General features: G+C 45.4%; 2 protein-coding genes across 2 annotated transcripts; one reads left to right on the top strand and one right to left on the bottom strand.

Annotated features, from left to right (window-relative positions):
- Window positions 1-7,408: 7,408 nt before the first annotated feature.
- On the bottom strand, window positions 7,409-14,271 carry SEC61B (SEC61 translocon subunit beta). Its single transcript, XM_025912624.2, has 4 exons — window positions 14,114-14,271; window positions 13,821-13,918; window positions 11,099-11,200; window positions 7,409-7,692 (listed from the first exon to the last, which is right to left on the bottom strand). Exons 1-4 carry the CDS (start codon window positions 14,114-14,116, stop codon window positions 7,605-7,607), a joined length of 291 nt encoding a protein of 96 aa, XP_025768409.1. The 5' UTR covers window positions 14,117-14,271; the 3' UTR covers window positions 7,409-7,604.
- A 226-nt stretch (window positions 14,272-14,497) lies between these two features.
- Window positions 14,498-21,126, top strand: ALG2 (ALG2 alpha-1,3/1,6-mannosyltransferase). The gene is made up of 2 exons (XM_025913046.2): window positions 14,498-14,928; window positions 18,122-21,126. Exons 1-2 carry the CDS (start codon window positions 14,581-14,583, stop codon window positions 19,022-19,024), a joined length of 1,251 nt encoding a protein of 416 aa, XP_025768831.1. The 5' UTR covers window positions 14,498-14,580; the 3' UTR covers window positions 19,025-21,126.
- Window positions 21,127-25,084: the final 3,958 nt, after the last annotated feature.

Here is a 25,084-nt window from a genome sequence, read left to right as displayed (position 1 = left end):
GGGGCCTTGGGGTCCTGAGAGGGACAGTCCAGAGAAGGGAAATTCTAGCCCATGGTGTTTCTGTTCCTTTGAGCTACATGACATTCCTCTGAGAGACTCTAGCTGGGAGGGCTGTTCAAGGCCAGAGTTGGCCCCCATTCCCTTTCCTCACTGTCCCAAACCCTTCCTGGCAGAGGGCCATCATTTCTTAAGTCTGGGCTGCCTCCCCCCGGAACCCCCAAACTGTTCATGGCCAGAGCCATGGGGCCTGGGGTTCTCTGTCTGCTTTCCGATCCTGAGATTAGAGTCAGTAGAAGGTGGAAGAAAAATGTAAGAGACTTTGCTTTCTCTCACTCTCTCAAAAGGCAGCCCCCAGCAGCGTTTGTTCTCAGAGAAGCCCCGAAAAGAAGAGTGACCACTTTCCTTTCTCCAGGAGATAATTGAAGAGAAATAAGAAAGTGCCTGTGTTTGAGGGTGAAATGATGACAATTAATCTCTGAGCGGAGGCCCTCGCCGTTAAATTCTTTGGAGAAACAACGCCAGGAGTTTCATGACAATCAAGAGAATGAAATTGAATTAAGAGAAATGGTAATTAAATCAGGAAAGAAGTTTTTGCAAAGGGGATTGTAAAGGAAATTAAAACCAGTAATGCTGAAAAATGTGGTGAGCAGAGCAGGGGCGAGGGGTGGAGGGAGGCTTGGTGGGGAAGAGGAAGGAGCAGACACAGCAAAGCAGGTTGTGAGGGCCCGTGTTTGGCACTAGGGAAAGGAATTTGGAAACTGTTCTCGAGAGGCCACGTGTCTGCTCCTCCAATTCAGGGCTAAGTATGCCCACCTCCTTTAGGAAAATAGAAGTCTCCAGTCAGATAAAGATAAAACAGCGGTAGACTTGAAGCAGGGTGACCACCTGTCCTGGTTTGCCCTGGACCACCCCAACTTTAGTTCTCAAAGTGCCATGTCCCAGGAAACCCCTCGGTGGAAGGGATACTAGGACAGTTCATCACCCTAACGCAGAGGCAGCCGCCTGGCTTCCCAGCTCTGCTATGTGGTCAGTCGCTCCGTGATTTTGGGTGAGGCACGCCATCTCTGTGGGCCTCGGTTTCCTCACCTGTAAGATGAATCATCGTGGGTACCTCCAAAGATCAAAGAAGTTGCTGTCTGTCAGTGTGTCTAGAATAGTGTGTGTGAAGGAAAAGCTTGACAAATGAGAGCTGAACTGAAGAATATTGATATTAGCAAACATAGTCCAACAGCGCATTAAAAAATAATACATCAGGGGCGCCTGGGTGGCGCAGTCGGTTAAGCGTCCGACTTCAGCCAGGTCACGATCTCGCGGTCCGTGAGTTCGAGCCCCGCGTCAGGCTCTGGGCTGATGGCTCAGAGCCTGGAGCCTGTTTCCCAGTCTGTGTCTCCCGCTCTCTCTGCCCCTCCCCCGTTCATGCTCTGTCTCTCTCTGTCCCAAAAATAAAAATAAACGTTGAAAAAAAAAATTTTTTTTTTAAAAATAATACATCAGACTGTTTCAGGGGTCCCCAAGACCACCCACATGTTTGCAGAGTTTCTAGAATGACTTGCAGGATTCAGCATATAGTTGTACCCACGGCTAAGGTTTATTATGGTGAAAGGATACACTATAGGATCATCAGAGGAAAAAGACACAGGTGTAGTCTAGAGAAATCCATGCACAGGATTCCTATACTCTGTCCCTCCTGCAAAGGTCACGTCTAGCACGTTCTTTTCTCTAGCAGTGAAGGACGCAGGAATGTGTGCAATGCTTCTCTCCGGGAGACCCATTAAAAACTCACTGCCAAGGACTTTATTGGCAGGGGTTTCATAGGTACCTTCTGCCTGGCAACTACCAAAAATTCTAGACTCTGGGAAGGAAAGCTGGTGTCCAGACTAAACCACATTGTCAGCTTTACGAGTTAGGGAACAGCTCAAATGCCAAGTTTCCAGACCCCCGGTCAAGGGCCAACCTTGCAAACAGACCTTTCTGAAAATAGCAGTGTCTGGCCTGCTGGGCTAAGTCTTCTCATCCCAATGACCAAGTGGAACTCATTGCAGGAATGCAAGGAGACTATGCATAAGTGAAAACTTGAATCTAGATCCCGAGCTGGTTTGCATATCACCAAATCCCAGCTGGCAGTGCTAAGGCCTCCACTGGTCCGGGCTTTATTGCTGGTTGTAGGAATGTCATCCACTCACCTAAACAAGATCTGCTCACTACCAAATTCCCTCCCAAGAATTTGTCAACAACCAAGTTTTCCTACTTGGTCTCTTGAGTCAGAACACTAGGTTTTTCTCAGTTCATCATGAGATGAGCAAGTCTCCAGACTGAACAAGCTGGATGGAAATAGTGTTCGCCTTGTGCATAAACAGAGGCCAGGTTTTTATTGACACTGGGGGACATCATCACTGCTGGTGACCCAAAACGGTTGTGCTCCAGGTTTGGGGCACCACCTTCCTCCCTCATGGGTGGCGAGGGGGGCTCCCTAGCTGCTGCAGGTGTCACAGGACTAGGAAGACAAGAAGGGGGGTGTTTAAAAGCATGGCTGAGCTATGGATTGGCTTCCCCTTCAGTGTCCTTGTGTATTAGTTTGCTAGCGTTGCCATGCAAAACAGCACAAGGTGGGGAGGCTTAAACAACAGAAACAGAGGGTCTCACAGTCCTGGAGGCTGGAAGTGCAAAATCCAGGTGCTGGCAGGTTTGCTTCTTCTAAAGGCTTCGAGGGAAAGGGCTGGTCCAGGCCTGCCTTTGGCTTGTTCCTGTTGATGGATGCCTCAAGTTCGCACGGCATTCCTCCTGCATGGCTGTGTGTGTCCAAATCTCCCCGTCTTAAAAGGACTAAGTCATATGGGATTAGGGCCTATGCTGATGGCCTCAGTTGAACTTGACCTCTGTAAAGACCTTGTTTCCATATAAGGTCACATTCTGAGGTGCTAAGGGCAAGGACTTCAACATATACATTGGGGGGACACAATTCAACTCACAACTTGCAAAAGTATAGGTGAAAATCAGAATTATTTTTTAATAACTTCCACTGGAGGATTGTTGTTTCTTTGCATGCGATAGCCCAGGAATCTGAGTTGTGTAGAACAGAAGAGAGCAAGGGGAGGAGGATCGGGGAGGAAAAGGAGAAAGAAGACAAGGAAAAGAAGGAGGAGGGTGAGGGGAAGGAGGAAGAGGAGGAGGAGGAGCAGTGAGCTGGGTCAGACTACCAAGCCTGAGGCAGGGTCAGAGGTTGGTGAGAATTAACTCCCCACTTACCGAAATTTAATTGTGGTTTCCTACAAAGCCCACCAACAAGCAGTGCCAAGGATGCACATGGCATGAACACAAATGTTTCACGGCTCCCTGGCGTGTGCCACACAGGCGTACCCCGGGGGGAGATTCGGCAGCTCTCCCACAGCCTGGCAGGTGCGGGCCGAGGAGCACAGCGCCAAGGCTCCCTGCCGATCACACCTCGGGGCTGGGAGAGCGGGATGCCACGCCGGTATCCGATGGCCCACCCAGCAGGAAATCCTCGCCCAGTGAGATCATCACGTTTCAGTGGTACTGCCTCTTGGAGCCGGCTGCAGGTTCCAGTGCAGTGAGCCTCCTGCAAAAGGAAGTCTGACAAGGGCCTGTTCTGTGCATTTGTGCAGCACATCTGTAAAAAGAGGGGCTGCTATGAGAGAGAGTGAGGGAACTGAAGAAGGGGCAATCGGGACTCTGGGCCTTGCAGGGCCTCGCGGCAGCCAGCTGACCACACACACCGCCCCGCGGCAAACATACAAAATGCAAAATCCCACAAGGCAGGGTGAATTTCCCAGCACGGTGCAGACCGCAAAGCAAGTGGTGCCGTGGCTGAAGCTTCAAAGACAAGAAAGGGGAACAAAAATAACACTCTTGTGTCGGTGACAGGCCTGGGCCCACCCTGAGCCCACACCGGGACTCCCAGGCTGCTGCCAGCCAGGTCTGCCACGTGGCAGGAGCAGACTCCTTCCAGGCGATTCTGACACATGCCAACATTTGAGAACCACTTCAGTTCTACCACCCAAACCAGTTTAGAGGGGTTCTAGAACAAGCTGCCCTACAGGATCTATTATCTACTCTGCCTTTGGCCAGAGTCAATGCGAAGAAAGACAAGCCTGTTTGCGGGACCAGTTTAACCCACTCGTGTGTCATCAAGTTCTTCCCCTCATGTCCTTTGTTTTGAGATACAGAATTCTAGACCTTGCCCCAAAACGGAGCCGTATAGACTGTGTATAACTAGTCTCAGACTATTTAATTTGCACATTTTACTTTATTGTAAGGTCTCTGGCTCGGGAAAGAGGGCTAGCTGCTAGGAATCGGATTTGGGCAGCGCAGCCTTTACCTGAGCCCTCTTCGGTCAGTCTCGCTGTGCGCTTGGCTCACCTACCATCTGTGGTCCCGAGAATGCAAACATGCCCTTCAGTTGGCCGCTTCTCCCAATTGTCTCCCCATGAAGTCTTATGAACCTGCTGACTTTCTCCTAAATTTAGTGACTTATTCATTTTACTTCTACTGGCTAAACTTGCTGGCTTTACTCCTCCCCCTTTGACCAACATTGTCCAGTAACTCCAAAGCCCACCGCTGTTTATCTAGTCCCAGAGCCTAGCCTCTAGGAAGAGGTCGCTGACTCATGCACAGGCCCAAAATAGGGTCACAATGCAGTTCTGAGGAGGAGCCCTCGTCTGGAATCGGGAAGCCTGGTCTCTGGCCTCTGCTCTATGAACTCGCGGTACAATCTTGCCTCCAGGCCCCAGGCTCTTCTATTAAACACTGGGAGGACGCAGTGAATTCTTAGTCTCTCCAGCTAGGGGATCCCGGCTCTCTGGTTTTCTTCTGTTGGACAAGTGACCATACAGTATGGATTTCCTGAAAGGCAGTGACAATTTTTCAATCCCTGGCACCACTGCCCATACACCACGAGCGTACTAATTCCGTGCTGGCTTCTGTCCACTTGGAAATGGCTAGAATTCTAGCCGATAGTGAAGGGGGTTTGAGAATTCCTTGGGTCAAGGTAAGCGTAACGCAGAAAAAGATCTGATTTGTTAGACTTTCAGAACTATGAATAGCTTACAGTCCCCTAGGGCTCAAGAAACAACAGCCTAGGGGTGCCTGGGTGGCGCAGTCGGTTAAGCGTCCGACTTCAGCCAGGTCACGATCTCGCGGTCCGTGAGTTCGAGCCCCGCATCAGGCTCTGGGCTGATGGCTCAGAGCCTGGAGCCTGTTTCCGATTCTGTGTCTCCCTCCCTCTCTGCTCCTCCCCCGTTCATGCTCTGTCTTTCTCTGTCCCAAAAATAAATAAACGTTGAAAAAAAAAATTAAAAAAAAAAAAAAAAAAACAACAGCCTAGAAATCTCTATTTTGAAAGAAAGGAACACAAAAGGTGGTATATACATACAAATGGGAGTATCATTCAGCCTTAAAAAGGCTGACAAAGGCAATTCTGAGTACGCAATTCTGCTACAACACTGATGAAGCTTGAAGACCTTATGCTAAGTTGAATAGGCCATCACAAAAGGACAAAATGCTATATGATCCCACTCCTGTGAGGTACTTAGAGAATGAAATTCAGAGACAGAAAGTAGAATGGTGGTTGCCAAGGGCTGACGGGAGAAGAGGAGAGGGGAGTTTTTATTTGTAGGTTTAGAGTTTCAGTTTTGCAAGATGAAAAAGAATCCTATAGATGGACGGTGGCAATGGGTGCGTGTGAAATGTGCCTACCACCACTGACCTACACTCTGAAAAACGGTGAAGATGGTACATTTTACAGTATGTGTACTTTACCCTAGTTTGTAAAAATGAAAAAGAAAAGAGAAAGGAACAGCTTGAACACTGAAATTCTCAGCTATGGTATTAGCATTGTATCATCAGAGCCAAAAGTAGCTACATAACATAATAGATGTCGTACATTTTTATGCCCAACCAGCAATTTTCCTTCTGCTGAAAGAAACATCTCCCTGCTCTGCCACTGACAACTAGTATTTTCTTACAAATCACTAGCTCCGAAAATTCCGTGACTTTCAGCCACCAGTCCACTGGAGATCACTGAGGCAGACAGCGCTAACGGGCAGCATCTTGCGGCAAAGAGAACGTGCCCCCCACAGCCGAACAGCTCCTCCAAGTGACTTCAGCTTCTCCCCCCAGAGAAGAAGAGACCCTCTGGAGAGAGGAACAGATTTCTTTTGCAAATGAAATGCATAACTTTTAGCTGTTACTGGAACCATCAACTTGAATATCAGGGAAAAAAATCCATTACGGATAACATAATCTTTCGTTTCTTCCAAATGAAAATTGACTGTCTCCTGAATTTCAACATGAAGATAGCTACTGCATTTTCATGCAATAAGCAGCAGCCAGGATGCAAAGGAACCAGTTTTTCCTCCTTTTCCCCCAATAATTTGCCATTTGTTTGGATTTACAAGAGCTCGCTCACCCATCTACTGCCTTAGGAAATCTTTTTACAAGATACATACTTTTTCCTTCATTTAAACTTGATACTCTGGACCTAAATAACTTTATAGCCAGGACTTAAGAAACTTGGGAAACTGCTTAAATGTTCTAAGAAGTTTTTCTTAAACAGACTTGAGAAAGAGGTTTTTAAAATCAGCTATTTTTTAAACTAATACACCACCTCTCCATTTTCTGATTGTACAGAACAACTAGGGCATTTCATATGGATCTCTCACTCTTTAGAAATTCTGGCTTAGAGTCCTAGACTCCTGGAATATGCACTGTGAGCTATTCTTGGTATTTCCTAGGGTCTACGAGAAACTGAATGCTTTTCCTAGAAAGACAACATAAGCTAAGTGAAACTTCAAACTTTTTTATTTTGGGTTGGAATTGTATCAACTCAGTTTAGAAATGCTGGTATCTCACTGATTATTAAGGTCTTTAATTTTCAAAATGAAACAAATTTTGTTTTGATAAATCTAATGTACCAAATAAATTCTTTCAAAACAGATTTAGCAACCAGTGATAAATAAATGGACATCTCGGGTCTACACTCACAGAATTAAGAACTGAGAGAGAGAAGAGGCAAAAATATTATCTACAGTTTTAGAGACAAAGAACAGAATGAGGAACCATTTTATCCAAGATATCTGGTTTATGATCCCTATGGCTGTTCCCTTGGGTACCAGCTGCCTCTGAACACAGATCTGCCTGATGGGAGTCACAGGCACACTCGTTAACAATCACAGCACACACAAAATGACAATCACCAGGACAGAAATACTTGGAAGAAAACAAGCCAAGGCCAGTTACAGTATCTTGGATTTGAGTGACTACATGGTCATATAAGGAACTGTGAATCCAACAAAGAAAACAATCTCCCCAAGACATGTTTTCTGCATATTCACCTGTAAATCTGGAGAGACTAAGGGCCCTGGTAGTCAGGGATCAGCAACGAGACTTGGTATAAATTAATTAAAAAGTTTATTAGCCATAGAAAAAAATTGATTCCTTAAAACCAATTCTTGTTAAGTTCCCTGTAAAACAATAAGCTTACAGTATATTTCTTTCTCACAAACAGAAAATCACTATGCTTTTGGTCCAAGATATGCTGGGTTTCTTTCCTTCTTCTTCAGATGACAGACAGATGGATGTAGCCGAATCTATGAACGAGTGTACTTGCCCCAAATGTGCAACATAAATACAGAAGCGATGAACAGAAGACTCATAACCAATACTGGAACAGGGCCACTGGAAATAAGAAGAGAAGGCAGCCTTACTTTTAGTACTAATACATTATTTTATCTGTAACACTAAAGATTGCCTAGGGGAAAAGCAGGGGGCGTACCTGAGATTCATGCAAGAATATCATTTACAACATTTAGTAATATTCCCCCAAATTATTATTATGGATATTTTGAGGGTGTGGAAATGGCATGATGCTTACTTAGAAAGGAAAAATCCTTATCTTTTAGTAAACATACTAAAAGATACATAAATAAAATGATTTGATGTCTTGGAGGCACAAGTCTCTGTAATTTCACATACTTGATATTTTCCATAATAAAAAGCAGGAAGAAAAATTTCCCAAACTCTCTATGTGCAAATAACCCAATTACCAAACTGTTATTTCAAGTTAATATTTATTTAAAGACAACCTTCACTGTCTAACTAGAATGTATCAGACATAAAAAGACACATATCACATTCTAAGTTACAAGGTGTTTTCAAATATATAATTCCACTTGATCAACAAAACTCATGACCCAGAACAAATATTAATCTCATTTTATAAATAAGGAAAACTGATGTTCAGAGACTAATTATTACTTGCGTAACAGCACACAGCCAGAATAGGAAGGAAGAGATTTGAGCTCAGGTTTCCTAATTCCATACATAGTGCTCATCTTACTCTTTAAGGTTCCCATCTAGTTCAATTTACGAGTTTATTATAAGAAGGAAACAGATTCTACCCATCAACGCTTCCCTAATCAAATGAGTTTTTCAAGTTGAGAATTAGTACATGGGTTTCTTTGATCTCACACAACCTGTGAATGCTGGCTGGTGAAATGAGCCCCCTCCCCGCCCCGTTAAGATGTTGCTTCACCTCCCAGATACAACTGGGGAGTGGATATTGGAAAAGACCCCAGAAATCTTTATCGTGAAGGCAGTGAGTGGAGTAATCCAGTGGAGCAGGGGAGTAAGAGTCCATCAGTGGCCGATAAACAACACAGAGATCAAAGTCCTTGCTACACTATTCCGTTCTTCCAAAATCTGTACAATTACTGAAATAAACAAATTTAAAAATACATGGGAAGCAATCTTCATCGAGTTACACTTGATCATACCCTCTACTTTGGTGCAATGTTAGAGCGACGCCAGACACAGAGCATAAAGCTGAGAGCGCAGCTCCCAGAGAGCTGGAGTCTGGGACCCAACTCTGTCACTCATGAGCTGTGACCATGGCCCTGTTACTTACCTTCTCCGAGCCTCATTTTCCTCATCTGTAAAATGGGGACAATCCCAGCGCCTCTCCCGTAGAGTTGTTGAGGTGTTAAATAAATTAATACGAACACAATGCAGGCTTACAGTAAGCTCCAGGAAATGCAATTATTATCAGCCTGAAAACAATTCTGAACTCCTAAGAAGAACCAGCAACAAGACCCAAGATGTGAATCTGTGGCTATAAATTCCCATCTGCGTCCTTTCATCAAAAATATCGCTCTCCTCCTGAGGATGAAACTGTGGTTTACGACACTTCAAGGAACAGCTTCTATCCTGGGAGGACTCAAGCACTAAGCAGCAGCAAGCAAGCCTGGCGGTTCAACAACACAAAGCCCAGAGCAAGCACAAGCCAGATGCCCACGAAGAGGTTTTACCACCTTCTTGGCAAGGGTATACAATTAAGTCCTCTGGATACCATGAAGAGCAAGAGGCTTCAAAATTTCTCTCTGAAATACTCACAAAGATTACCTCGAACAAAGACCAAAAGGTTTTTAATACCAACTCACACATCCCAACCCCAAGAATTATTTCCTAAATACGTTCTCACCTTACAAATCTTCACGACAACAGTAAAAAATCAAGTAAAACCTAATCTCAAGAATTCCAAGGAACTTAGGAAGTCTTCCTCAACTACAGTTGCAATCCAAGTCAAGTTACTCGTCAAGTTAATTAAGCTAATCCAAGTAAATGTAATTTTGTCTTTTTCTAGCAGACAAGCCACGTGGAAAGAGCACGGTACTGCACAGTCAGAAGGTGTATTCCAGCTCCTGCCCTGCTGCTGGGAGTGCAAACTGGTGCAGACGCTCCGGAACACAGTGTGGAGGCTCCTCAAAACATTAAAAATAGAACTACCCTATGACCTATAGCACTACTGGGAATTTATCCAAAGGATGCAGGAGTGCTGATGCATAGGGGCACATGTACCCCAATGTTTATAGCAGCGCTTTCAACAGTAGCCAAATTATGGAAAAAGCCTAAATGTCCATCAGTGGATGAATGGATAAAGAAGATGTGGTTTATATATCCAATGGAATACTACTTGGCAATGAGAAAGAATGAAATCTGGCCATTTGCAGCAACGTGGATGGAACTGGGGGGTATTATGCTAAGTGAAATAAGTTAAGGACAGACACCGTATGTTCTCACTCATATGTAGATCTTGAGAAACTTACCAGAAGACGATGGGGAGGGGAAGGGGAAAAAAAAAAGTTACAAACAGGGAGGGAGGGAGGCAAAGCATAAGAGACTCTTAAATAGTGAGAACTGAGAGTTTATGGAGGTGGGGGAGAGCGAAAAGCGGGTGATGAGCACTGGGCGTTGTATGGAAGCCAATGTAACAATAAATTATAATAAAAATAAATAAGTAAGTGAGGGGGAAAAAAAAAAAGATGTAGTTCCAGCTCCTGCTGTCTTTGACTTGTAAGTGCCTCTGTGAGCAAACGAGCGCATCAGTATTCCAGTTCCTCAGCTGCCGGGTGTAAGGGAGGAAACAGCTGTAAGCAGTGGTGTTCTGGAGCCTCATACTCAGAGACCTGCGGATCAGGTCTGGCACACAGTACCAGAAACTGCAAGGTGAGCGAGGCCTAGGGACCCTGGACGCCCACTTCCCATCACCTAATGAGCACTGCCGGACCTACGAACTCAGAAAGTGACATGTTCACCCTCCAGGGTCTACTCACCGCCCGGCAAACGCAAGGAGGCCAAAGAACGTCTGGTAACACAGCCTGACGGAGAAACTCCCATTAGGCTGTAATAGTATCAGCCTGTTCCTCCAGGAGAGCTTTGCAAACTCACCCGACGCCAATTCAAGCGGTCACTCCTATTACTCAGGGTGGGACAAGAACACCAAATGAAGAGCAATTTCACCTCATTAAGCAGCTCTCCCTCCAGCTCTCTCTGTTCCCATTCATTTCTTCTGACACAGCCACGTGAAGATTCTCCCTTGCTGCCACTCAATCCAAGGAGAGATGTTATTCCAGGCCCTAAGCTGACTGACTGATACACAGACAAACCAAACCCAGCCTGCCTGGCACGAATGCACCCGTTGTGCACTGTAAATCTCATCAAAGCAAACCCCGCTGGTGGCAGAGACAGCGCTGCCGACGGCCGTGCGACACTGGACAGAAATGCAAGGTCGGCTCCCAAGACTTACACCTTGAGCCCAGGGGAGTCTTCAGTGTAGAATCGCCACATGCCCCCTGTGCCTGCTGAGGTCGTGCGACCCGCACTCCTTGTTCCACAGCTAGCATTTTTTCTGGAAAGAAAAGAAATATTACAAACGGCTACTTCTCTGATGCCCTTACACCAGCATTATAACATTTGCGACCACTACGTTGTTAAAGACCAAACAAACAACAACAAAAAAACCCACAAAAAACCCAAAAAAATTCTCTTCCCTTGAACCCCCCAAATTCTTGCTTTTACTCCATTATCAGGGTAACCACTAAGGACTGAGTACTGCCATATCCCAAGGAATACAACAACCCCAGTAAGTAGTCACCATTTCCATTTTATAAATGAGGGAAACAGGCTCATAAAAGGTTAAGTAAAGGGCCTAGGACCACACAGCCAGCAAGCAGCCAACCTAGGCAGTGGACCCAGTTCTGACTCGAGCCCATCCACTTGCCCACATAACATGGGTGCCTCATTTGGACAATGCACTTCAGTTTCTCTTCAAACGTGTTTTTGTGAAGTCAAGTAATAAAATCCCTGCTTAAAAGCCCTGCATCCATATAATCAGATTTTAAAATGACTACTTTAAAATGTTTTTAAGTTACTGTACTTGCTACAAAAAAAACCAAAACAATTAAGCTCTTACTGTAATCCAGGTCCTAAAATGGAGTATACAGTTTAGAAAAAATTATTTTGTAATCCGTTTTCTCTATTTGGATATACTATCTATAGATCTTGAGCAGAGAGGTAAGATATGAAAACCGCAGACAACATCCAGCCAGAACGTCCCTCACAAGGGGATCAAGGGTTGGCAAACGAGCTGTGTGGTACAGGCAGCCCTAGAACACAGAAGTAGCCAAATAGCACTTTGCCACCGACCAGGGTACACAGGGAAAAGCCAGAAGTGAAAACCCTGCTGCCCCTATCTCTTCTCACTGCCCTTCCAGCTCTGCTCCTAATCCCCTTGCCATGGGGCCTTTACCCCAGACTCTCACCTTGCCATGGCCTTTACCCCAGACTCTAGTGCAGACACATTGATTATAGGCTATACGGTAGCCTGGGTATAGAAGTCCATGTGTATGGCTGTTTCTATGAGAAAGCTGATTGTAAATAGCAAACATAATCATGCAGGGATTGGAACAGCCTTTACACACAAGGATATACATCGTTTAAGCTGTGGGGTAGGTACCTGAAATTTTCCTCCTTGTTCATAAAAAGGAACTTGAACTAGATAGTAAATCCAGTATGGACAAGTCACCAGTTGAGCCAGGACTAGGACCCACGCACTTTCCACTATTCCCACAACCTCCCAACTGCAGCGCTTATTCTCAAAGTCTCCCGGAATTACAGGAGATCCAAAGAAATCAGTCTAGGCTCTTTACAGATTTTTTATATCTACTGGCACATGGACAATGCAGAGGACTTGATAATCAGGGTACCTGGAAATACCAAATGTACTCAAAACACTACCCATCTCTCCACTGGAAAGCCAGGTAGAAGTTGACAGAGCCCATTTTAATCCCTTAAATTTCTATTAGGGGTCTATTTTACCCTTCCTTTCTGGTCACAGTGTAACTGCCTCCCACTTCCTATGCCCTATGGTTCCTTCAAAAATCCCAAGACTACAGGATGGCTATATTCCTTCATTCATTCATCATTTATTATGCCAGGTCTTATAGTAAGACAGAGATGATGGGCCATTTCTGAAAAAGCGTAACAAAACAGATGAATACAAAAATATAAATGCTACTATAACCACATGAACAAAATGCTTTGGGAGCAAAAGAGAAGACTCATAGCTACTGCTGCTTTCCAAGTCAGGAAAGGCCTCAAGAGGAAATAACCCCTGAACTTGGTCTTGCAGAATAAATAGAAATGGGTGAAGGGGCTGTCTAGTGAGTCCTGTTGGACTAAGCTCACTGCTGCTAGATCACAAAAGAGGAGAAGAGGCAAGTAGGCTGAAAAAAACACCAAAAGCATTGGTATCCACCCCCACCCATTTTCCTTTAAAATTTCAGCAAAAAGAAGTGAGACAGAAACTAAGAAGATGTGTGACAGAATCAGTGGGCAGTACAGATTGGACTGGAAGTGATCTGGAGACAAGACTTTGGTAGAAAACGCAAACGTCTAGAGGAGAGAAGCTGGGCTAAACTAGAACAGTGAAAATAAAAAAGAAAAGGACGGATGAGAAGTTTTCTGTGTCCCATTCGGTCTCACAAATGACTAAATAGAGACAGAGCATAAGAAAAATTCAACACCACCCTGAAGTTTTGGCTTTGCGAAACAAGTGTTTAGTAACAGTGCCATATGTAAGTAAAGGGAAATATAACTGGGGCAGAAGCTAGGATGAAAGGAGACTGAGTTTTGTTATCAGACAAGTCCTGTTAGACTGAGTGTGATGGGGCCTCCAAATAAAAATGAGATGGGAAAGCTCAGGACCAAAGACCAGTTTAATAACATCAGTTTTCTCAAAGTTGTCTCTGATCCAACTCGTGTGTTAACTTTACTTTTTTAACAGCGGTGTCCCAAACTGAACAATCGGAAGAAAACACTGCCTCCCTCTCGAGACACAAAAGACCTACAGCCACGTCGCCTGAGGCTCATTTTGCCCTGGTGATTCATTCCGGGGTCTCCTGCGGACCAGCGAATTCTTGGGCCCCATCTCTCTGACACCACAGCCAGAGGGTCGCGGGAATCCTTACCTCTGCCGGACCGTGGATCCGGCCGCCCGGGCAGCCACCGCTTTGCTGGGAGAGCGCCCTGACGAGCCCACATTAGTACCACTGGGAGTCGGACCAGGCTACAGAGAGAGACGATACGAGAGTGTGAGCGCCGCCGGCACGCCCCCAGACCCCAGGCCCTGGCGGCCAAGACCAGCACCCGCACGGCAGGCTGGGGACATAGAGGCTGCCACAAGAGGAGGGCAAGGCAGAAAGCAAGAGACGGGGCGCCAGGGAGAGGAGGAGTCAAAGAGGGAAGACCGGGGCCGCCATACCATGCTGGAGACTGGAGGGAGTTGGAGGCAGAAACTGACGGCCAAGGATCGGTGAAGACCTCAAAGGCCCAGCGGCAGGAGAGGCTGGCTCAGACCCCGCCCCCAGGCCCCCGGCAGGGTCCTCGGTGGCTCCAGGGACGCCTGGGTTGTCCCACCATATGCCTGCATAAATTTTGTTACAGGAGACTTGATCAGTCGCTGCGTGGGAAATGCAGACCTTCCGCCTGCTTCCTTTGGATCGCAGCGCCCTCCATAGAGTCCAATCCCTACCAAAGGGAGGATACAGACACGGTCAGACAAGAAATTCCCTCTGGCAGACACTGGGCGCCCGCAGATTTGCGCTGATGTGGCCTAACCGACGCAGGCGCCGCGAGGCGTGGTCGGCCCCGCAGAGGCCCGCTGGGAGCCGGAGAGGAGCATGCGCGGAACCCCGCAGGGGCGCGGGGCGCTGGCGCTACACCCGGGCCATGGCGGAGGAGCGGGGCCGAGACGAAGACCCTGGTCCCAACCCGTCGGTGCTGTTCCTGCACCCGGACCTGGGCGTGGGCGGCGCCGAGCGGCTGGTACTGGACGCGGCGCTGGCGCTGCAGGCGCGCGGATGTAGCGTGAAGGTCTGGACTGCGCACTACGATCCGGGCCACAGCTTCGCGGATAGTCGCGAGCTGCAGGTGCGCTGCGCGGGCGACTGGCTCCCGCGCAGCCTGGGCTGGGGCGGCCGCGGGGCGGCCGTCTGCGCCTACGTGCGCATGATCTTCCTGGCGCTGTACGTGCTGTTTCTCGGCGACGAGGAGTTCGACGTGGTCGTGTGCGACCAGGTGAGGCGGCCGTGAGTTCGGCCACGCCCGACCCCACCTCGCCTCCTTTTCCCAGTAGGGAGGGCGCACTGCATGACATCTGCTGAGCTCTCCCGGTCTGCGGTTCGGAAAGATCCGAACTGATCTGGAAAGATGAGAATTGGGAGTGAGACTAGTTCTCGAACTTTAGTGTGGACACGTTAAAGTTGCACGTTGTCACAGGGCCCCATTCTCAGAAGCTTTCATCCTGGAGCCCTGAGGTGGGGCCCAGAAAGCTGCATTTTCGCTGGATCATCGGCGATTCTGAAATAGATGGGCCTTGGGGCTTGCTTTAAGAAGCAGAAGCATTAGAAGTCAGCCTTCAGTCACCTTTCACTTCTGAGTAACTTGCACTTCTTCTCTCTTTGCATTATTTCTGTTGACACTTCCAGGCCACATGCATCCCACTGCCTGTAGCTTTTGAGGCCAAGCCACCCCATTCGTCCTCAGTGTAGTGTTAAAAACACCAAGCTAAGCATGTCGTGCCCCTGTTAAAACTTTAACATGGCTCCCTATTAGGCTTGGGAGAAGTCAGAGTTCTTTATCTCTATAAATAATGTCTACTTGGATCTGGGCTCTAGCTATTTTGGACTCTACGCCTTTTTCTTTTCTCCTTTTTTTTCCCCCCTCAATTTATTTTAGAAAGTAACGTTTATTCAGAACAAAAATTCAAATAGTATAAATATCCCATCTCAGTTCCACTCCGTAAAAGTAGCCACTGTTAGCAGTTTCTCCTGGATTCTTCCAGAAATTGCCTGTGGCTGCTCTAGCATATGTGTCTGTTCTCAGATGCATCTTAATTGTAATAATGAGGATTGTGGCACACCTACTATATGATAACTTAACCTTTTTTTCATCCCAAATTTCTGTTTGAGATCCGTATATATCAATATTAGAGATTCACTTCATGCTTCATAATGGTTGCTGGAAAATCTGCTTTTGTTTGAAAGTACTATAATTTATACATTATTCTGTTAAAGGACACTCATTGTGACCAGTTTTTTGCAAATAGATCAGTGTTGTAGTGGGCATCCTTGTATCCTTTTTCTTTGTACTTCTGTCCGCATGTCCTTTGAGTAAATTCCTAGAAACAAAGTTGGTGTCCAAGAGGGGTTTTTTTAAATTATTTTTTAAATATTTATTTATTTTTGAGAGAGAGAGACAGAACACGAGCAGGGGATGGGAAGAGAGAGAGGGAGACCCAGAACCTGAAGCGGGCTCCAGGCTCTGAGCTGTCAACACAGAGCCCAACGTGGGGCTTGAACCCACAGACTGTGAGGTCATGACCTGAACCGAAGTTCCAAAGTCGGGTGATTAGACTCAGCCACCTAAGGGCCCCTCCAAGAGTTTATTTTATTTTATTTAAAAAAATTTTTTTGATGTTTATTTATTTTCAAGAGAGAGAATGGGGGAGGGACAGAGAGAGACAGAATCCCAAGCAGGCTCCAGGGTCTGAGTTGTCAGCACAGAGCCTGACATGGGGCTTGAACCCATGAACCTCAAGATCATGACCTGAGATGAAGTCAGACACTTAACCGATTGAGCCACCCAGGTACCCCCAAAGAGTTTATTTTAAATATCAATAGCTATTGACAAATTAAGCTTTCAAAGAGGTCGTGTCACTTTGCTCTCCCACAGTGTTATTCCTTTTATTCCATGTTCTTCCTGCTCATGTTATTCCTGTTATTCCATGCTCTTGTGCACATTGGGTGTTATCAACCATTTTAATCTTTGCCAAACTGATAAGTGGGAAAGGTTTCACATTTGTAATTGTGTGTTCCTTTAATTGTTCTTCCTGAATTACTTTGGTCATCCTTGCTTGTATAGAAGCTGTTTCTTTTTAAGAAATGTGGACATTTCCAAATATCCTGCATGTGTAACTAGTCATTAAGCATGAGGCAGCTGAGGGGCGCCTGGGTGGCTCAGTCGGTTGAGCATCCGACTTCGGCTCAGGGCATGATCTTGCAGTCTGTGAGTTCGAGCCCTGCGTCGGGCTCTGTGCTGACAGCTCAGAGCCTGGAGCTGTTTCGGATTATGTGTCTCCCTCTCTCTCTGCCCCTCCCTCGCTCATGCTCTGTCTCTCTCTCTCTCTGTCAAAATAAATGAACATTAAAAAAAAATTTTTTTAAGTAACTGAAGAGTTATCCCAAGATCATCTGTTTCGTCCTAAAATTTAATAAAAAAAAAATAAAAAAAAAACCATGAGGCAGCTGAGACTAGTGAATAGGGGGAAAAAACAGCTTGGAAGTAGGAGACCTGGATTTGGTTCCATATCTGCTACTTTCTAGCAAGAAGCTTTGGATAAATCTCGCAGTATTCTTCAGGTGATAAGTGAGCTAGAGATCAAGTAACTTATACAGATTACCCAACAGGAGGGTCTCTAGGAATGCCAGCATATATTCATGCTTAGTAATGATTATGGTTAACACTTATTGAGCACATACTGTGTGCTAAATTCTTAAGCATTTTACACGCACCTGTGCGTTTAATAATCACAAAAACCATACAAGGGTTTTTGGAACTGCAGCTGTCGCCATGTTACAGAAGAGAAAACTGAGGCACAAAGAGAGGTAGATTACTTGCTCGTGGTCACACAGCTGGCAATCTTGATTCCAGAGCCTATACTATAAACTACTATAGTTCATCTAGTTCCTTAGGAGGAGAAACACTAGATAGAGCTGCTGTGTCCATTGTGGTAGTCACTAGACACATGTGGCTCTTAAGCACTTGAAGTGTGGCTAGTCTGAACTGAGATGTGGTGTAAGTGTAAAATATACATCTGATTTTAAAGGTTTAATGTGGAAAAATCAAATGTAAAGTGTCTTTTATGATAATTGATTACATTTTGGAATAATAAGAATTTGATATTCTTTAAATTTCACCCTTAAAAAATTTGTAGTATGGTTACTAGATTTTTACTTCTGTCGAACAGTGCTGTTCTAGAGGAAACATTTGGATTTGCAGCTCTAAGTACTTAGCACACAGCCAGCAGGTGTCTGTGAGCCTTCTATACACCAGCCATTGTACTGGATGAGAGTCTAGGGGAACATAAGCAGAATCAAACATTGCCCACGGTGAGCCCACAGACTAGCAGGCAGGGTGGATGGGTATGCTTTTGACTGGTTGAAGTTGAGTTGACCAGTCTATATCTGTTGTTGATTTTTGCTTTGGCTAGGTGTCTGCCTGTATCCCAGTGCTCAAGCTGGCCAGACGGCGTAAGAAGATCCTGTTTTATTGTCATTTCCCAGATCTGCTGCTCACCAGGAGAGATTCGTTGCTTAAACGCTTATACAGGGCTCCGATCGACTGGATAGAGGAATATACCACAGGCATGGCAGACTGCATCTTGGTCAACAGCCGGTTTACAGCTGCCATTTTCAAGGAAACATTCAAGTCCCTATCTCACGTAGACCCTGATATCCTCTACCCATCTCTGAATGTCACCAGCTTTGACTCAGCTGTTTCTGAAAAGCTTGATGACCTCATCCCCAAGGGGAAGAAATTCCTGTTCCTCTCCATCAACAGATACGAAAGGAAGAAAAATCTGACTTTGGCGCTGGAAGCCCTCATAAAACTGCGTGGAAGATTGACATCCCAAGATTGGGACAAGGTTCACCTAATCATGGCAGGTGGGTATGACGAAAGAGTCCTGGAGAATGTGGAACACTATCAGGAATTGAAGAAAATGGTCCAGCAGTCCGACCTTGCACAGTATGTGACCTTCCTGCGGTCTTTCTCAGACAAACAGAAAATCTCACTCCTCTGCGGCTGTACCTGCGTGCTTTACACACCAAGCAATGAACACTTTGGCATCGTCCCTTTGGAGGCCATGTACATGCAGTGCCCAGTCATTGCTGTTAATTCAGGTGGGCCCTTGGAGTCCATCGTCCACGGTGTCACAGGGTTTCTGTGTGAGCCTGACCCTGTGCACTTCTCAGAAGCAATGGAAAAGTTCATCCATGAACCTTCCTTAAAAGCCACAATGGGACTGGCTGGGAGAGCCAGGGTGAAGGAAAAGTTTTCCTCTGAAGCTTTTACGGAACAGCTCTACCAGTATGTCGCCAAACTGCTGGTATAATCAGAATTTTTTAAAGGCCTTTATGCTGTATTCATAATTCCATTTTCTGTAGCTTGTAGACTCACTTTTGAAACCAAGAAAGAAACCTAGAATCTATTGCAGACAAGATTGAAAGAAAAATATACTTGAATCTGAGCCACTTTCCTATACACCACACCTTCCCATCTACTTTTTCAGAAAAAGAAGGTATGTTTTATGCTATGATTATTCCACGTCTTACCAGTATTGATTAAGATATAAAAATGATACAGTTCTACATTCAGCAGAGTATTTTTTTTTTTTTCCAAAGTTTACTTATTTTGGGGACAGAGAGAGACAGAGCATGAACGGGGGGAGGGGCAGAGAGAGAGGGAAACACAGAATCGGAAACAGGCTCCAGGCTCTGAGCCATCAGCCCAGAGCCTGACACGGGGCTTGAACTCACGGACCGTGAGATCGTGACCTGGCTGAAGTTGGACGCTTAACCGACTGCACCACCCAGGCGCCCCTTCAGCAGAGTATTTTAATTATATTTTCTCTGGATTTTTGTTGCTCTGCCTATGAGTTTTGAGTCATAGTGTGCCTTACTTGGTTTTGATAGTCTAAGTACGTCATCATTAAAGTCGATTAATTTGGGTTCATAGCATAATGAAAACAGGGTCACCGTAGTTCCCAAAATCAATGCACCTAAGCCTTCACTGTCCTCCGTTAGGAAATTTTTGTTAGTCATACCTTTTGCCTGGATCCATAGCAAGAATGTTCTGTACTTTTTTACAAAGATGATTTATTATATTTTTGCACACTGAGACATTACATTAATAGATGTTTACCATAGGAAAAGAAAATAACATTAGATTTGGACCTCTTGATCTGTGTGGTATTGTTAGGAACGTAGACAACCAGGTCTGAAGTCCAAAACTAGAGTAAACTAGATGTTGAAGTGAGGGGACAGTGTCACTCATGAGTGTGCCTCTTCCGTATGGTTAGCATCTTCATGTCCTCAGAGTCCTCAGCTTTGTTAATGTTGGTGTTTTGTTAAGTGAGCTCCTACCAAGTGTAAGGCACAATTGCTTTGTATCCTTCAAGGCCTGCCTTAGGTGCCATGGCTGTGAGGCTTAACCCTCCTCCCTCCTCCCAGCCTGCACGTGGTGTTTGCCTTCCATGTACCCTAGCCCTTTCGTGGCACTGACCAGTCTTACAGTTCCTTACTTAGCTGTTGGTCTAAGGACAAATAAACATTAAAGCACTTTTCAACGTATCTTTACAGATAAACTTATTTTTTTATTCCCTCCCAACGTGGGGCCTGAACTCACAACCCTAAGATCAAGAGTCCCATGTTCTACCAACTGATCCAGTCAAGCACCCCAAAAGCTAAATTCAGTTTTTTTTTAGTTTATTTATTTTGAGAGAGAGCGCATGTGAGCCGTGGAGGGGCAGAGAGAGAGGGAGAGAGAGAATCCCAAGCAGGCTCCGCATCGTCAGCACAGAGCCCAACACAGGGCTCAATCCCACAAACCGTGAGATCATGACCTGAGCCGAAATCAAGAGTCAGACAGACACTCAACTGACTGAGACACCCAGACACCCCAAATTCATTTTTAAAAAAGAGCAGTGATCGCTAGCCAAAGGCTCCACGTTCATCAATTTTCAGAGCACAGACCTGAGAGCCTAACAGCCTGTGTCAGTGACTTTGGGCAAATCACTTAATTTTTGTGCCTCAGCTTCTTCATCAGCTGTAATATTCTATGTTCTTCACAGAGTAGTTATGATAGATTACCATAATATATGTAAAGTACTTAAAACAGTACTTGGCACGTGGGATGGGCTACATAAATGTTAGCTATTTTGTAATGTGGGGATATTGAAAACTGCAGAAGTTCCATGTGGGTTCATGCTGCGCTTTGGGGTTCTTTACAGAATGGACTTTCAGGTTGTAATTTATCACCTTAGTCTGTATCACGGGAATATTTTAATATTTAATATGCAATAAAATGACTGTACCAAAAAAGGAGTTCTCTAAAATGAGAGTCAAATACATGAAGTCTTTTGTGGAATGAAAAGTTGAGTTTGCTTTTCTTTGTCATTGTGAAAGCTTACAGTCCAATAAAGTTGGTCATCCCCGTTTTGTGGGTTTTGTGTTTTGTGCCCTGGTGCACGTGTTCCTCCAAGGAACCACAGGCTTTGCAGAAAGGCCTGGTGGCTCAGACCACTGAGTTTAGGACAGAGTCATGCATGCTCTGATGGATAACTGGTGTTTACCCCTTCAGAGCACTACAACTTTTGCCTATTTGGCCATTTTTACGCAGATCCTAACAAAATGGACTACAGGACTTCACGGGCCTTAAGTTTAATTTCCCTTCCTCGTCTACCCCGGCAGGTGACAATAAGACCAAAGATGGGGGGTGAAGGATGCAGAACTCTGCGTGTGCCGTGAGCTTCTAGCCCCTGATGGATTCGCTCCTGGCTCCTAGACCTAGGATGGAGCTTTGCCCATAAGACGTATTCACAGCTTCCAAAACTAAGCTGGAGTTAGGGAAAATAGAAGCACGGCACACTGAAGTGAGTTGTCCAGGACCCTATCAATAGTAATTCTTCTAGCAATCACTGTGTGCTGGGCATGACAATACATAGCAGACAACTGATCTATCCTAACGGTTCTATGAGGCGTGTTGGTTCTTGCCTTTATAGATGAGTGTGGTTAAGCAGCTTGCCTGTGTCACACAGCCCGGAGGGATGAACAGTCTCCAGGTTCTCCGGTTCCACAGTCCAACCACTCTACCATTCCGTTTGCCTTCCCCCTAAGCAAACTCATTGTGTGGCCCTTCTTCCGTGAAACACTCTACAGCACTGCAGGTGGGCCTGTTGAGGTCCTCAGGGTTAGAAAGGTTTTGCCAGTCATTTTCCCTTTTCAGCCTCAGAGCCATCTCGTGAGATGCCTGTGGTTATCCCCCATTTTATCCCCGAGGGAGCTCAGGGAGATGAAAGCCTTGCTCAAGGGCACACAGCTAAAAAGGGAATGAGCCAGGATTCACCACAGCTACCCAATCCATCCAGGACTGCACATACCAGGAAATCTTAGCCCGTCCCCCCTCGGTAAATACCGCAAACTTCAGAGTTTGCAAAGGTCTTTCCAGGTTGTCTCATTTGCTCTTCACAGGATCGCTCCAGATAGTTCTTGTAGCTGTGTTGACAGTGGAAAAGCTGCAGCTTGCAGCTAGGAAGCCCTGGGGCTGTAACGAACCCAGCTGTCTGATGCCAGATCGGCAAGGTCCAACAGATGCCTCTCCAGTAAATGCTTCACCACCTCTACCCTGCCCAGTCCCCAGCCCACGTGTGCTACCTGGCTCCACCTCTCCTAACGTAAGGAGAATGAAGCACCTACGCGCACGCTTCACCGACCTGCTGTCTGTTCGCCTCTGTCAGTGGCGCCAACTGCCCTATGACCGCCTTTCTTTGCGTTTCCAACTCCCACTATCAAATCCACTCAGCTGAATAGGACCCCAGAGGTCACCCAGCCTAATTTGTTCTGGCACAGGTGGGAAAACTGAGGCCTCAAAAGAAAAAGGACCTGCCTGAGGTCACACAGTGTCATCGTAACTCTCCTCTAACTTCTTAATGAGGCCCCTCACATCCCCTCCACTTTTATCAAAAACCTCATCTCCTGCCACTTCCTTTGAACCCTTCAGTTTTTTATCCCTAACCTGAGCCTCTGCAACTCCATCCCCAGCAGCCTGTGAGGATGCCACGATCCAGACACCAGTGCCATGCCTACTAGCTGGGGGATGGGAACTTTCCAAATGCCAGACTCCATTTCCAACCTGTTCTCTGATCAAACAGTAACCCTTGGGAGGGAGGAAAGGGAGGGATTTTACCATACTGATTCCTGAGCCAAGGGGCTGCTGGAGCCAGCACTCTGGCCTTGTCAGAAGGATCGGAGGATTGCGTGGGGCTCACAATAAGGGTGAATTGTTGTGACCCAGAGATGTGAACATGAGCAAAACTATCACTAGGCCAGCTACTGATGTCATTTCAGACAACTATAGAAGAGTGAGTGTGTGTGTGTGTGTGTGTGTGTGTGTGTGTGTGTGTTGGGGGCGGAGGGGTACAGGCGTAGATGGGGCTTACCTTTGTGACCTGCCATTCACCCAAGATGTTGGCAGGCACAATTAGAACAGACTGCTAAAACGATTAAATCAGATTGGCCTTTGTTTTTCTGGATTACTTCTAGAATTCCAGGGTTCCACAACTATTGAGAAGGTGTCTTGATGCCAATAATCCTGAAGTCTACGTTTCCTTATCCATAAAGTGGTATGATCAGAACTGAGTAGCCTGCCCCACAGGGCAGTTGTGGAGAAGGACAGATAAGAGTGAGTTGGAGGGGCTGAATCAGTATGTAAATGAGTGAGCCAGAGGATGTGAAGCTGATTTGTAAATTACAGCGTGTCATGCGCTTGTTAGGGATGAAGGCAGTGTTTCACAGGCTGGATGAATTGCCCTTAAGAGTAGCGTTGGGAGTCTGCCTGTGCCAGGGCAAGTCACACCGTGGGGCAATGGACAGGTGGTTTAAACCACCCCAAAAGGAGTAGTTCCCTGTCAATTTGTGCACTGCTTAACTCAACATTGGGAGGTTTCCCAACAGTCAAGGCAGTGTGGTACCAAAGTGAGGACAGACGACGAATAGATCAATCCAACAGAACTGAGTCCTAAAATACATCACATATGCAGTCAATTGATTTTTGCCAAAGGTGCTGAGAAACTCAACGGGGAAAAGATTTGTCTATTCAAGAAATGGTGTGGGACAATTGGATACCTGTATGGGGGAGAAAAAAACCTCAACCTTTACCACACACGATACACAAAAATAAACTTGAAGGGGATTCTAGGCCTAAATATAAAAGCTAGACTGCAGAACTTAGAAAAGAAAACAGAAGAAAATCTCCATAACCTTAGGGTAGGGAAAGATGTCCTAGATAGGACACAAAAAGCACAAAGCCTAAAGGGAGAGATTGATAAGTCAAGTCTCATCAAAATTAAAAACTGCTGCTCTTCAAAGGACACTGTGTTTTAAAAAAATGAAAAGGCAAGACACAGACTGAGAGAAAATATTCATAGTTAATTTATCTGATAAAGACCTGCAGCCAGGATATGTAAAGAATTCTTAACAACTCAAAAGGACAAATAACCCACATTTTTTAAAGAGCAGAAGATTCGAAAGGCCACTTTGCAGAAAGTACGCACATAGCCCATAAGCACATGAGAAGATGCTCAACATCATAGGTCATCAAGAAAATGCAAATGTAAACCACAACGAGATGCCAGTACATGCCCATAAAATGAAAGACTCTCAGTAAGAATGTTGACAAGCATATGGAACACTCTCACCCATTGCTGGTGGAAATATTAAAAAGTACGCTTTGGAAAGCACTTTGACAGTTTCTTACAAAGTTAAACATGACACCAGCCATCCAAACCAACAATTCCACTTCTAGGTATTTTGCTTAAAATAAGTGAACACATATATCTGAACAAAGACTTATTCACATATTCATAGCAGTTTAATGTATTAATGGTCAAAAGCTGAAAACAATCCAAGTGCCCATCAATAGGTGAATGATAATAGATCAACAAAATGTGGTTGTATCATACAATGGAACACTTCTCGGCAATAAAAAGGAATGAACTAGCAGTAAACACAATGACACGGATGAATCTCAAAAGCCTGCTGCTGAGTGAAAGAGGCCAGGCACAAAAGAATTCATACTGTTAGTAGGAAACTTCAGAGAAAAAAATCCAATCTACAGCGACAGAAAGCGGGTCACTATTTTCTTGCAGCCCAGGGTGAGGCCGAGACCAGCTAGGTAAGGGCATAAAGAAACTTTGTGAGGATGAAAGTGTTTTATGTATTTATTATGATGCTGGTTATAAAGATGTATGAATTTATCAGAACTAATAAAATATGGGCTTAAAATAAGGGTATGTTATTGTATGGAAATTAAACCTCATAAAGTTGTTTTAAAGCACATGTGCTGCAGTTTCATTTTTATGGGAAATGAAAGATGTTGTAAGTGAATAAATGTGAAA

Source organism: Puma concolor, chromosome D4 (genome assembly GCF_028749965.1).
Source record: "Puma concolor isolate L17-30 chromosome D4, mPumCon1.1.hap2, whole genome shotgun sequence".
Classification (NCBI taxonomy): domain Eukaryota; kingdom Metazoa; phylum Chordata; class Mammalia; order Carnivora; family Felidae; genus Puma; species Puma concolor.
The sequence above is the reverse complement of the archived record's forward strand: the minus strand, read 5'-3'. Positions and strand labels throughout refer to the sequence as shown.

Bases quoted from the DNA above. Each gene is read 5' to 3' on its own strand.
- ALG2 (XM_025913046.2), top strand. From the start codon at position 14,581: ATGGCGGAGGAGCGGGGCCGAGACGAAGACCCTGGTCCCAACCCGTCG. The intron at 14,929-18,121 runs GTGAGGCGGCCG...TGCTTTGGCTAG, and splicing joins ACGTGGTCGTGTGCGACCAG to GTGTCTGCCTGTATCCCAGT.
- SEC61B (XM_025912624.2), bottom strand. The intron at 11,201-13,820 runs GTAAGGATTCCC...TTTTCTTTCCAG, and splicing joins GGATCCACGGTCCGGCAGAG to AAAAAATGCTAGCTGTGGAA. The intron at 7,693-11,098 runs GTAAGTCTTGGG...TCTTATTTCCAG, and splicing joins GACTCCCCTGGGCTCAAGGT to TGGCCCTGTTCCAGTATTGG.